The following is a 12,656-nucleotide window of genomic DNA, read 5'->3' as shown; positions in this document are numbered from 1 at the left end:
GCATGTCCAGTCATCCCGCTAAATTTCAACACTCTTGGCCTAGTGGTTCTCAAGTCACTGTTCAGGCTCCTGTGACCTTGACCTTTGATCAAGTGACCTCAAAATAAATAGGGGTCATCTACTCTGCATGTCCAATCATCCTATTAAGTTTCAACATTGTAGGTCAAGTGGTTCTCAAGTTATTTCCAAAAAATGATTTTACATATACAGGCCACTGTGACTTTGACCTTTAATAGACTGACCCCAAAATCAATAGGGGTCATCTACTCTGCATGTTCAATCATCCTATGAAGTTTCAACATTCTGGGTCAAGTGGTTCTCAAGTTATTAATCGGAACTGGTTATCGATGTTCAGGCCCCTGTGACCTTGACCTTAAACGGAGTGACCCCAAAAACAATAGGGGTCATTTACTCTGCATGAACAATCATCCTATGAAGTTTCAACATTCTGGGTCGAGAGGTTCTCAAGTTATTGATTGGAAATGGCTTTCCATGTTCAGGCCCCTGTGGCCTTGACCTTTAACAGAGTGACCCTGAAATCGTTAGGGGTCATCTACTCTGCATGACCAATCATCCTATGAAGTTTCATCATTCTGGGTCAAGTGGTTCTCAAGTAACTGACCGGAAATGGTTTTCAATGTTCGGGCCCCTGTGACCTTGACCTTTAATGGAGTGGCCCCAAAATCGATAGGGGTCATCTACTTTGCATGAACGATCATCCTATGAAGTTTCAACATTCTGGGTCAAGTGGTTCTCTAGTTATTGATCAGAAATGGTTTTCCATGTTCAGGCCCCTGTGACCTTGACCTTTGACGAAGTGACCCCAAAATCGATAGGGGTCATCTACTCTTCATGACCAATCATCCTATGAAGTTTCAACATTCTGGGTCAAGTGGTTCTCTAGTTATTGATCGGAAATGGTTTTCAATGTTCAGGCCCCTGTGACCTTGACCTTTGACGGAGTGACCCCAAAATCAATAGGGGTCATCTACTCTTCATGACCAATCATCATATGAAGTTTCAACATTCTGGGTCAAGTGGTTCTCTAGTTATTGATCGGAAATGGTTTTCAATGTTCAGGCCCCTGTGACCTTGACCTTTGACGGAGTGACCCCAAAAACAATAGGGGTCGTCTACTCCAGCAGCCCTACAACCCTATGAAGTTTGAAGGTTCCAGGTCAAATGGTTCTCCAGTTATTGCTCGGAAATGAAGTGTGACGTACGGACAGACGGACGGACAGGGCAAAAACAATATGTCTCCTGGGGGAGACATAATAAGACTTGGCAATGAAAACTCCTGTCAGGTTTGGAGAAAATCTGCCCAATGGTGTAAGAGAAGTTGCAAAAATATCACAAAATTTGATAAAAATTAGGTCCATAACTATCCTGGAAATCAATGGACCGGAACATGCTGATAATATGCATAATAAGACTTGACAAAGACTTGGCACTGATCAGTGCCAGGCCTTACTGTGCATATTTTTGACATTTTCCAGATTTTGATGATTTTGAGTTATCAGAGTTTATGGCTCTGATTTGGTTGAAATATAGTGGCTAATACTGTGACATATCTGCTAGCATATACTAGATGCCCACGGGCAACATGTCGTGCCCGCCAGCTGTCAAAATGACTAGGCGTTGCACATGACACCCTGTCTCATTGGGGCAAACATTTATGCCAAATAAAAAATGATTGCAAAAAGTTACAATATTTATTAAGTTATTTATAGTCACAACAAAGGGAAGTAAATCTTTAAAAAAAATCTAAGTCCACACAAAAATCCTTACCAGAAGAGATAGGTCAAAATACACCTCACAATTGAATGTAACATGCATTTTGTACTACAGAAAAGTGGTCTTGATTTTTCCCTACAACCAGTAATAAAAAAGTTACAATATAAGCTATTTATAGTAACAACAAAGGGAAGTAATTCTAGGTTCTTGCACATGACACTTCGTCTCATGATGGTGAACAATTGTGCCAAGTTACATAAAAATCCCTCCATGCATGAAAAAGAAATGCTCAGGACAAAGTCATTCTTGTATGTGACCTTTGTCCTCTAAGTGTGACCTTGACCTTAGACCTAGGGTCCTGGTTCTTGCGCATGATACTCCATCACATGGTTGTGAATATTTGTGCCAAGTTACATCAAAATCCCTCCATGCATGAAGAAGATATGCTCCGGACAGTCATAATTGAATTTAACCTTTGACCTCCAAGTGTGACCTTGACCTTTGAGATAGAACCTGCAGTTAGCGCATGACACTCTGTCTCACTGAGTTAACATTCATGCCAAATATAAACGAGATTGCTCCATGCATGTCAAAGTTATGGTCCGCACAAACAAATCTGGACGCACGCACGGATGCACACACATATACCGAACAGCCATTTGGACAACTGTATTCGCTTCTGAAAGCGGGCTCGACAAAAACTATTCAATAACTCCAGCATATTTGGCATTGGAGGATCAGAAAGAGCAGTTTGCAATAATATAAGGGAAATAACTTTGGTGTACCGGTAAATGTGTTTCCTTCCAAATTTTCTATCTAAACCCTGTAATCATTACCCATATAAGGCAGCAAATGGACTAAACATGTAGTTTTAATAAACTGAAGTGCAATAACTCGGGTCACACTAATCTGATTTTCAAAATATTTGCATACTACTCTCTGAGTGGATACAGATATCAACTTAAGCTTTGGAAGAACAAGCAGACAGATAGACGGACAAACCCAAAACTACATTCCTCTGCTTATCTTGGAGGATAAATATAATTTGAATTATTAAGTGATATTTACCTCCTCTTCCTTATCATCATTAATTTCCTTGTCTGAATCATCTCCACTTTTAGCATCATTGTCACTATCGCTTTCTTCTTCAGAGTCTGACAAACAAAAATCACTGCACTATGGTACTTTTAGTGGTTCATGAGAAGTTGTTAAAAGATTTTTTCTATGTTTTAGCTTTGATGGCTCCTATTATGGGGAAGCATCTTAACAAAATAAAGAGAGATCTATGCAAGGATGTTATGGAACATGTTTGAAGATTCATTAAACGTGCATTTTGTAGAAGTAATATGAAGGTTTTTCTAGTTTTAGTTTCAGTGGCCCCTGAGCAGGGCCATGCCAGGATACAAACAGGCCAAGTCTGATGAAGATCCATGAAACAGTTTATAAGAAGTTATTTGAGTTTTTTTTCTATTTCTAACACTGGTGGCCCCTGAAAAGGGTCAAATTGACTCATTTTAATAAATCTAAGAGCATAACACAAACCAAGTTTGATGAGGATTTATAAAACGATTCCTGACAAGCAGCTGCTGAACTTATTTTCATCTTTAGCTCTAACAGCCTCTAAAAAGGGGTACCATTTGAAAAAACATCAGAGAAAATCATACAAGGATGCTACATAACAAGTTTGGTGAGCATTCATCAAGTGGTTCATGAGAAGTAGTTTAAAGGAGTTTTTTTCTATTTTTAGCTCTGGAACAGAACCAGCAAGTTGTAAGAGGTTCATGCCAGGATCCTACAGATGGAAAGTTGATAAAACAAGGAGGATACAAACCCACACTTGGCAAATATCCATCAAGTTCCTTTAGCCTTATGAGAAGAAATAATTTAAAGGCTTTTCTATTTTTAGCTCTGGTGGCCCTCCACTATGTGCAACAATTTCAAGAAAGTTGGGAGATGTCCATGCAGGAGTTTGCAGACCACATCTGGTGAAGGCCCATCATATGGTTAACAAGAGCTGTCACTAATGGTGACAATGCCCCCACAGCACCTTGACCTTTGACCTGGTGACCCCAAAGTCAGTAGGGGTGGTGTACTCAATAAGTACTATCAGCTTGTGAAGTTTGAAGGTCCTGGGTGCAGTGGTTCGAGAGTAAAGTGCTTTCATGCAAAAAGTTAACATTGGCCCCTGTGACCTTGACCTTTGACCTTGTGACTCTAAAGTCAGTAGGGGTGGTGTACTCAATAAGTACTATCAGTATGTAAAGTTTGAAGGTCCTAGGTGCAGTGGTTCACAAGTAAAAGGCCTTTATGCAAAAAGTTAACATTGGCCCCTGTGACCTTGACCTTTGATCTGGTGACCCCAAAGTCAGTAGGGGTGGTATACTCAATAAGTACTATCAGCATGTGAAGTTTGAAGGTCCTGGGTGCAGTGGTTCACGAGTAAAGTGCCTACATGCAAAAAGTTAACGTGACGAACAAACTAACGAACTAACGAACGGACAGACGGACAGTTGAAAACTAATATGCCTCCCTTCGGGGGCATAAAATGTAAATGTTTAAAGGCTTTTTTTTTTCAATTTTTAGCTCTCATGGCTCCTAAAAATGGGGCAAAGCTTGACCATTTGAAAAATATGAAGAGTGGATCATACAAGAATTGTACAGACCAGATTTGGTGGTACTCCATCTTGTGTTTTATGAGGTCATATAATGCTTTTTCTCTATTTATAGTGTGGCAGTCCCTACCAGGGACCAAGCACAACCATTTCACCAAATTTGGCAGAAAACTGAAAGCAGTCTGTACAAGGATGCTACAGACCAAGTTTGGTGAAGATCTATCACACGGTTCATGAGAGGAAGTCATTTAAATTTTTCCTATTTCTAGGTCTGGCAACTACTTAAAAGACTCTAGGGAAACCATTTGAACAAATACATGTATGACAGAAGTCCATTCAAGGTTGCACAGACCAAGTTTCATGTAAATTCATTTTACTTCTAGCAATCTCTAATAGGGACCAAGCTAAATCCATATAAGACTTCTACAGACCAAGTTTGGTATAATTTTGACCAGTAGTTTCAGAGCCGGGAATCTTAAAGAAAAAATGCTGATGCAGGACAATGACTGCCAGATCATCAACCTACACTACATGTATGTAAAACAGCTGTTTTATTTTCATCTACAAAACAGATTTTAGAAATACATAATCAACAAGTGAATGAAGTATTGCCATGCAATACAAAGTCCCCTACTGGAAGGCACCTAATTTTCTCTACTGCAGTATAACATAATGAACTGGTATTTGTCAATGGTGTATAAACAATATTGTACTATATATACAATATAATATAACAAAGCACTTGGATTAAAATTTACATATATAAAAACGTACAGTTGTTTTCATTTGGAATTTTTTTGGCCGATTATACAAAAAGTTATCATAAAAGTTATTTATAGTAACAACAAGGTGAAATTAATCCTAAAAAAAAAAAAAAAAATCTATAAAATGTAAGTCCACAAGAAACTCTTTACCAGGTAGAGATAGATCAAAATACACCTAAATATTGGATGTAACATGCATGTTGTACCACAGAAAAGTGGTCTCGATTTTTCCCTACGGCCAGTAATAAAAAAGTTACAATGTAATCTATTTATAGTAACAACAAAGGGACGTAATTCTAAAAAAGTGTGCCTCATGGTGGTGAACATTTGTGCCAAGTTACATCAAAATCTCTCCATGCATGAAGAAATGCTCCGGACAAAGTCATTCTTGAATTTGACCTTTGACCTCTAAGTATGACCTTGACCTTAGACCTAGCGACCTGGTTCTGGCGCAAGACAATTTCTTATGGTGGTGAACATTTGTGCCAAGTTACGTTAAAATCCCTCCATGCATAAAGAAGAAATGCTCCAGACAAAGTCCTCCTTGAATTAAGACCTTTGACCTCTAAGTATGACCTTGACCTTTGAGCAAGGGCTCCGAGATTTGCGCATGACACGTTGTCTCATCATGGAGAACATCTGTGCCAAGTAATATTGAAATCCCTTAATAAATGACAGAGTTATGGACCGGACACGAAACAGACCCTGTTCATGCCATGTTAACATTTGACTACTAAGTGTGACCTTGACCTTTGAGCTAGGGATCTGAAAGTTGTGCAAGACACATTGTCTTATTATGACATACAATTTTGCCAATTGATATTAAAATCCCTTCATGGATGAGAGAGTTATGGACCGGACAGGAAAAAAGCCCTGTTGACCTTTGATCTCCAATTGTGACCTTGACCTTTGAGTTAGGGGTGCAGGTTTTGCGCACGACACGTCGTCACATCATGGGGAACATTTATGTCTAGTAATATTAAAATCCCTTCATGGATGAAAGAGTTATGGACCGGAGACGAAACAGACCCTGTTCATGCCATGTTAACATTTGACTACTAAGTGTGACCTTGACCTTTGAGCTATTGGTCGAAAGTTGTGCATGACACATCGTCTTATTATAGGTACAATTGTGCCAATGATATTAAAATCCCTTCATTGATGGGAGAGTTATGAACCGGGCAGGAAAAAAGCCCTGTTGACCTTTGACCTCCAATTGTGACCTTGACCTTTAAGCTAGGGGTCCGGGTTTTGCACATGACACGTCATCTCATCATGGGGAACATTTGTGCCAAGTAATAATAAAATCCCTTCATGGATAAATGAGTTATGGACCGGACACGAAATTGCGGACGGACGGAATGACAGAATGACGGAAAAGTGCATTCCTATAGTGCCCGAAACTGTTTTCAACCAGTAGGGGACTAATTACCACATGAACTGTTCACTTCAAGCAGTAAATGAATTTTACAAAACAAGGGGACCAAATGGTCTTAGGTCGCTCACCTGAGAACAGCTAGAAAAAGGTACTTCTTTGATTTGACCTGTTGATCTATTTTTGACCCAAGATGACCTTTATTTGAACCTGACCTAGATTTCATAAAAACAATCGGCAGGATCAAATTTCATGAATATTCAGTTTGAAGTGCAGCCCCTAACGCTTATACAAGGTATTTTTTATTTGCCCGGGTGACCTGGTTTTAGACCCCACCTCACCCAGATTGGAACTTGACCTTAAGATCATTAATGTGGTCTCTAGAGTGTTATCTAGCCTTTCCTTTGATTTGACCTGGTGACCTAGTTTCTGACCCCACATGACCCAGATTCCAACTTGACCTAAAGATCATCAAGACAAACATTCTGATCAATTCTCATGAGTTTCAAAGTTAAAATAAGGTCTCTTAATGTGTTAACAAGCTTTATCTTTGATTTGACCTGATGACCTAGTTTTTGATTCCACATGACCCAGATTTGAACTTGACCTAAAGATCATTAAGATTAACATTCTGACCAAGTTTCATAGAGATATTGTCATAAATGTCGCCTCTAAAGTGTTAACAAGCTTTTCCATTGATCTGACCTGATGACCTAGTTTTTTACCCCAGATGACCCAATATCGAACTTGTCCAAGATTTTATTGAGGGCAACATTCTGACTAAGTTTCATTAAAATTGTGACCTCTAGAGTATTAACAGTCAAATTGTTGATGACAGACGACAACGGACAAATAGTGATCACAAAAGCTCACCTTGAGGTAAAAAGGCTTTAATAACCAACATAGCATGCATTTATACTACCTTGATGAGACTGAGCAGTGTCAAGTGTTGCAATCAGCTGTTGATACGGATTAACTTCATCGTCTGATGATGATGATGACTCTGTCCTTTCCTAAAACATATAAACACATTTATTGCTTTCACATTCACAATGTCTAACCTCTTATATGTAACCTGTTACAGGAAAACACCAATGCATGATAAGAAATTCTAGTTTTGTTTATAATGTACTATTTTAATGTTCAATTAGTATATACTAAGTTATTTAAGCTCAATTGTGATGAAAGCTTCAACTCTTGAGTCCACTTCCTGGAAAAACCAGTACTGGTGTCTTATGAGAAGGCATGATTGTGACCCAAGTTGGGCTCGAACCCATGACCCCCATTCAATTAATATCCATAATATCCAAAACAAACATTACCGGTATATAAATTAAACAGCCAAGTCCATCAAATTTCCCTATTTTTCGGCGACGCCGTCTAAATTCGTTTTCGTTACCTATGCCACGTGACTTCAGTGTGCAAATCAAACTACTTGATAACGCATTATAGATAATTAATCAAAATGGAAGATTTATGCAACACTCTGCCTGATTGGACAAGAGTGTCAATTTCTTTCACTCTGTTGATTGTGCTACGCTGAGTGAAATGTAGACAAAGCGTTTATCCTAAACGACGCTGTTCACAGTTTTAAAGCTAACTTTGGCTCAGTATATTTAGCAAGAATATTGATATATCTCAAAATGATAAGTAAGTTTAATAAATATGATAAAAACCTCTTCAAATACCAACATTTATCAAAGTAAAGAAAGAGCTGAATACGGTCTGCGTATCACAGGAATAAGGGTGTGATAAGAGTCTTTTATGTAGAGAAGTGCTTTTAAAAATATTTTCCTTGTTACAATTGTCGTCTGTATATGAAAAGGTTTCTGCTTTTGTGACTTATTCAGATTGCATATTAAAATGAGTACTTGTTTGCTTTGATATATTTGTTATAAATTATTTAACTGATTTATTATATATGAATATTTTTCTTTAGTATGGTATGCAAATATTGAACTCAGTTGAAATCTTTTTTATTATATATATGCTATATAATGACTGAATCTCATTACACTGAAATGAAGGCACGCTGCATACAGTTTATCTATGTGATATGACTACAGTCAAACTTTGCTTATGAAACAGAAATATTGAAATGATTACAACTGTATGTTTTTCTTGACCTTCACTTTTTTACAGGTGTGACGTCATTGTCCAAAGATTCTTGAATAGCGAATATGCATTTGTTAAAGCGGGATCAGTTGGCCTATTTTAGAAATAAATAAAAATAATAAATAAAACTAGAAAATGCTTTTGTAAAAAAGCACATGTCTCCCCCAATGCAAAGTCCTATAGGCAAGAAGTCAATAGGGGTCAGGAGCGAAAGTCAAAGAGACACTGATGGTTGGCTGCAATAGAGATCATCTACTTGGCATGTCCAGTCATCCCGCTAAATTTCAACACTCTTGGCCTAGTGGTTCTCAAGTCACTGTTCAGGCTCCTGTGACCTTGACCTTTGATCAAGTGACCTCAAAATAAATAGGGGTCATCTACTCTGCATGTCCAATCATCCTATTAAGTTTCAACAGTCTTGGTCAAGTGGTTCTCAAGTTATTTCCAAAAAATGATTTTACATGAACAGGCCACTGTGACCTTGACCTTTAATAGACTGACCCCAAAATCAATAGGGGTCATCTACTCTGCATGTTCAATCATCCTATGAAGTTTTAACATTCTGGGTCAAGTGGTTCTCAAGTTATTGATCGGAACTGGTTATCAATGTTCAGGCCTCTGTGACCTTGACCTTTGACGGAGTGACCCAAAAACAATAGGGGTCATTTACTCTGCATGACATATATATTCAATCAATTCCTATGAAAGGTTTTCAACATTCTGGTCCTTAAGTGGTTTTACTTCTTTATGCATATCGAGAACATGGTTTTTCGCATGTTTGCAGGCCCCTGTGACCTTGACCTTTGACGGAGTGACCCCAAATCAATAGGGGTCATCTATCTTTATGACCAATCATCCTGTGAAGTTTCAACATTCTGGGTCAAGTGGTTTCTAGTTATTGACCGGAAATGGTTTTCCAATGTTCAGGCCCCTGTGACCTTGACCTTTAATGGAGTGACCCCAACATCGATAGGGGTCATCTACTTTGATGTACAATCATACTATGAAGTTTCAACATTCTGGGTCAAGTGGTTCTCTAGTTATTGATCGGAAATGGTTTTCCATGTTCAGGCCCCTGTGACCTTGACCTTTGACGGAGTGACCCCAAAATCAATAGGGGTCATTTACTCTTCATGACCAATCATCCTATGAAGTTTCAATCATTCTGGGTCAAGAGGTTCTCAAGTTATGATGGAAATGGTTTTCCATGTTCAACCCCTGTGGCATTGACCTTTAACAGAGTGACCCTTTAATCATTAGGGGTCATCTACTTTGCATGACCAATCATCCTATGAAGTTTCATCATTCTGGGTCAAATGGTTCTCAAGTTACTGACCGGAAATGGTTTTCAATGTTCAGACCCCTGTGACCTTGACCTTTCACAGAGTGACCCCAAAATGGTTAGGGGTCATCTACTCTGCATGACCAATCATCCTATGAAGTTTCAACATTCTGGGTCAAGTGGTTCTCAAGTTACTGACCGGAAATGGTTTTCAATGTTCAGGCCCCTGTGACCTTGACCTTTAATGGAGTGACCCCAACATCGATAGGGGTCATCTACTTTGCATGTACAATCATCCTATGAAGTTTCAACATTCTGGGTCAAGTGGTTCTCTAGTTATTGATCGGAAATGGTTTTCCATGTTCAGGCCCCTGTGACCTTGACCTTTGACGGAGTGACCCCAAAATCAATAGGGGTCATCTACTCTTTATGACCAATCATCCTGTGAAGTTTCAACATTCTGGGTCAAGTGGTTCTCTAGTTATTGACCGGAAATGGTTTTCAATGTTCAGGCCCCTGTGACCTTGACCTTTAATGGAGTGACCCCAACATTGATAGGGGTCATCTACTTTGCATGTACAATCATACTATGAAGTTTCAACATTCTGGGTCAAGTGGTTCTCTAGTTATTGATCGGAAATGGTTTTCCATGTTCAGGCCCCTGTGACCTTGACCTTTGACGGAGTGACCCCAAAATCAATAGGGGTCATCTACTCTTCATGACCAATCATACTATGAAGTTTCAACATTCTGGGTCAAGTGGTTCTCTAGTTATTGATCGGAAATGGTTTTCAATGTTCAGGCCCCTGTGACCTTGACCTTTGACAGAGTGACCCCAAAAACAATAGGGGTCGTCTACTCCAGACGGACGGACAGACGGACGGACAGACGGACGGACAGGGCAAAAACAATATGTCTCCTGGGGGAGACATAATAATCCTTTAATTGATTTTTTCTCATGTATTCTAATCAAACTTGATTTGTAGCATCTTTATTAGGCCCGCAGGCAACTTTGTTCAGCTGGGACATTTAACCCCTTTTAGGGGCTGCTAGAGCTAAAACTAGAAATGCCTTTATACAGCGTCTCATGAACAGCTTGGTGGATCTTTGTCATACTTGGTCTGGAGCATCATTATAAGGTCCTCTTCCAAATTTATTTATATAGGAACTTGGGCCCTATTAGGGACCACTATAGCTAAAAGTAGATATGCCTTTCTTCGCATTAACCACTAAAATGTAATGGATTTTTATCAAACTCGATGTGTAACAATATCGTAAGGTCTCCTGCTATTTTGTTACAAATGGGGATAGGGACCAATTTAGCTAAAATATAAACACGTTTAATGACCTTTTCTAATGAACCGCTTCATGAATCTTCATCAAACTACTGCTGTAATTATTCGTCTTAGGATAAACGAAACAAAATTGCAGCCCTATGAAACCTTTGCGAAAAATTAAAAGAGAACCATTTACAAATGTAAATTGTTAAAGTGCGGTGTTTAGTTTTGCAATTTGAAAAATGTTAGATGAAAGATGAATGTTAGATGAAAAATTCATAAACTTCTTTCCTTATTACAATTCGCCGACCATCATTTTTAAAGATATTTCTTGTTGATTTTGTTCCTTTAATCAAAATTCACAATGGAACTTAAACACAGATATTCTCTTTAATTGAATATTAGTCAAGCACCACTAAAAGGAAAAGACACTTAAAGTGTAGAATTGTTTAATTTGTATGACTCTAACTTGACAATATACCCATTTCAATTAAACTGGAAAATGTTGTACTGTCTATGATACTGAGAAACAAGAAACATACGTGAAGCTATACAGCTTCCTGAAAGTACCCTGAGTGACACTGTACAGATGTTACTGACAGTTTGTAGCTAATTGATCAAATGTCAAACTCCCTTGTTGTTACACTAGTTAATACATTTATGAGCTGTGCCACGACAGATTGTCAATGGTGCCTGTTTTAAACTCACATTCATTATTCACAATGTACGCACACAAAATCATCCAACTGCTTTGGACATTCAAAAGGAAACTATCCTTGCAGGAAGATAAGGTGTCCAGATGTGAATGACCTACATTTTGTATAACTTGTGTCTATCAATAATACAGACAGACCTACACCAACTGTAATCATTGTCAATACTTTTGTCTTTTTGTAGACAAACGTATTGAATTTTTTTACAGATAAAAGCAATGAACTGGTTTCTATTGTTATTTAAGATTAAAGTGTACTTCCAATCTGCCCACCCTTCCAATCTGCCCAGCCTTCATTAAACAAGTTTGCCTTGCCTTAAGCAACCAATGACATCTTATAAAAAGCAGACCAGCTATATAGAAGGTAAATATTTGTGTGGGTGGCATCAAACTTTTTGGGATATAGATACCTTATGTTGAAAGCTGACTTTGTCGTTTGATAGCGGCTGATTTAAATAACCATCTGAACAAATGAATGGTTTGTGTCTAGTAAAGAAGTGACTTGTAAGTACTGCAATTTCTGTTTTATAGGTGATGAATAATTCTTCACAGGAATCCTAGATCTGCCTGTTAGTTTAGATACAGAGCAGACATTGTTAAACAAATAATGTCAAAGTATGGCACTGGTCTACCTGTCAATATATCAAAACCATGAATGTACCTATAGGTTCAGTAACTGTTGGTAGCAGAAAGTAAAATATGATTTTTTATTACATTATCACTTATTATAAAATTCAAATGCCATGATTTGAAGTTCCCTAATTTTTTCTTTTATGTCCTTGCAT

At 38.3% G+C, this 12,656-nt stretch overlaps 1 protein-coding gene across 1 annotated transcript in view; it reads right to left on the bottom strand.

Annotated features, from left to right (window-relative positions):
- Window positions 1–12,656, bottom strand: part of LOC123544993 (U3 small nucleolar RNA-associated protein 25 homolog) — a 59,651-nt gene that overhangs the window by 36,150 nt on the left and 10,845 nt on the right. The window contains exons 3-4 of the mRNA XM_045331195.2: window positions 7,408–7,498; window positions 2,803–2,888 (exon numbers count right to left, since the gene is read on the bottom strand). Of these exons, the coding sequence (XP_045187130.2) occupies window positions 2,803–2,888; window positions 7,408–7,498 (177 nt within the window). The remainder of the gene's footprint in view (window positions 1–2,802; window positions 2,889–7,407; window positions 7,499–12,656) is intronic.

This window comes from Mercenaria mercenaria, chromosome 1 (genome assembly GCF_021730395.1).
Source record: "Mercenaria mercenaria strain notata chromosome 1, MADL_Memer_1, whole genome shotgun sequence".
Classification (NCBI taxonomy): Eukaryota; Metazoa; Mollusca; class Bivalvia; order Venerida; family Veneridae; genus Mercenaria; species Mercenaria mercenaria.
Note: the sequence above shows the minus strand (reverse complement) of the source record. Positions and strands in the feature narration are given on the sequence as shown.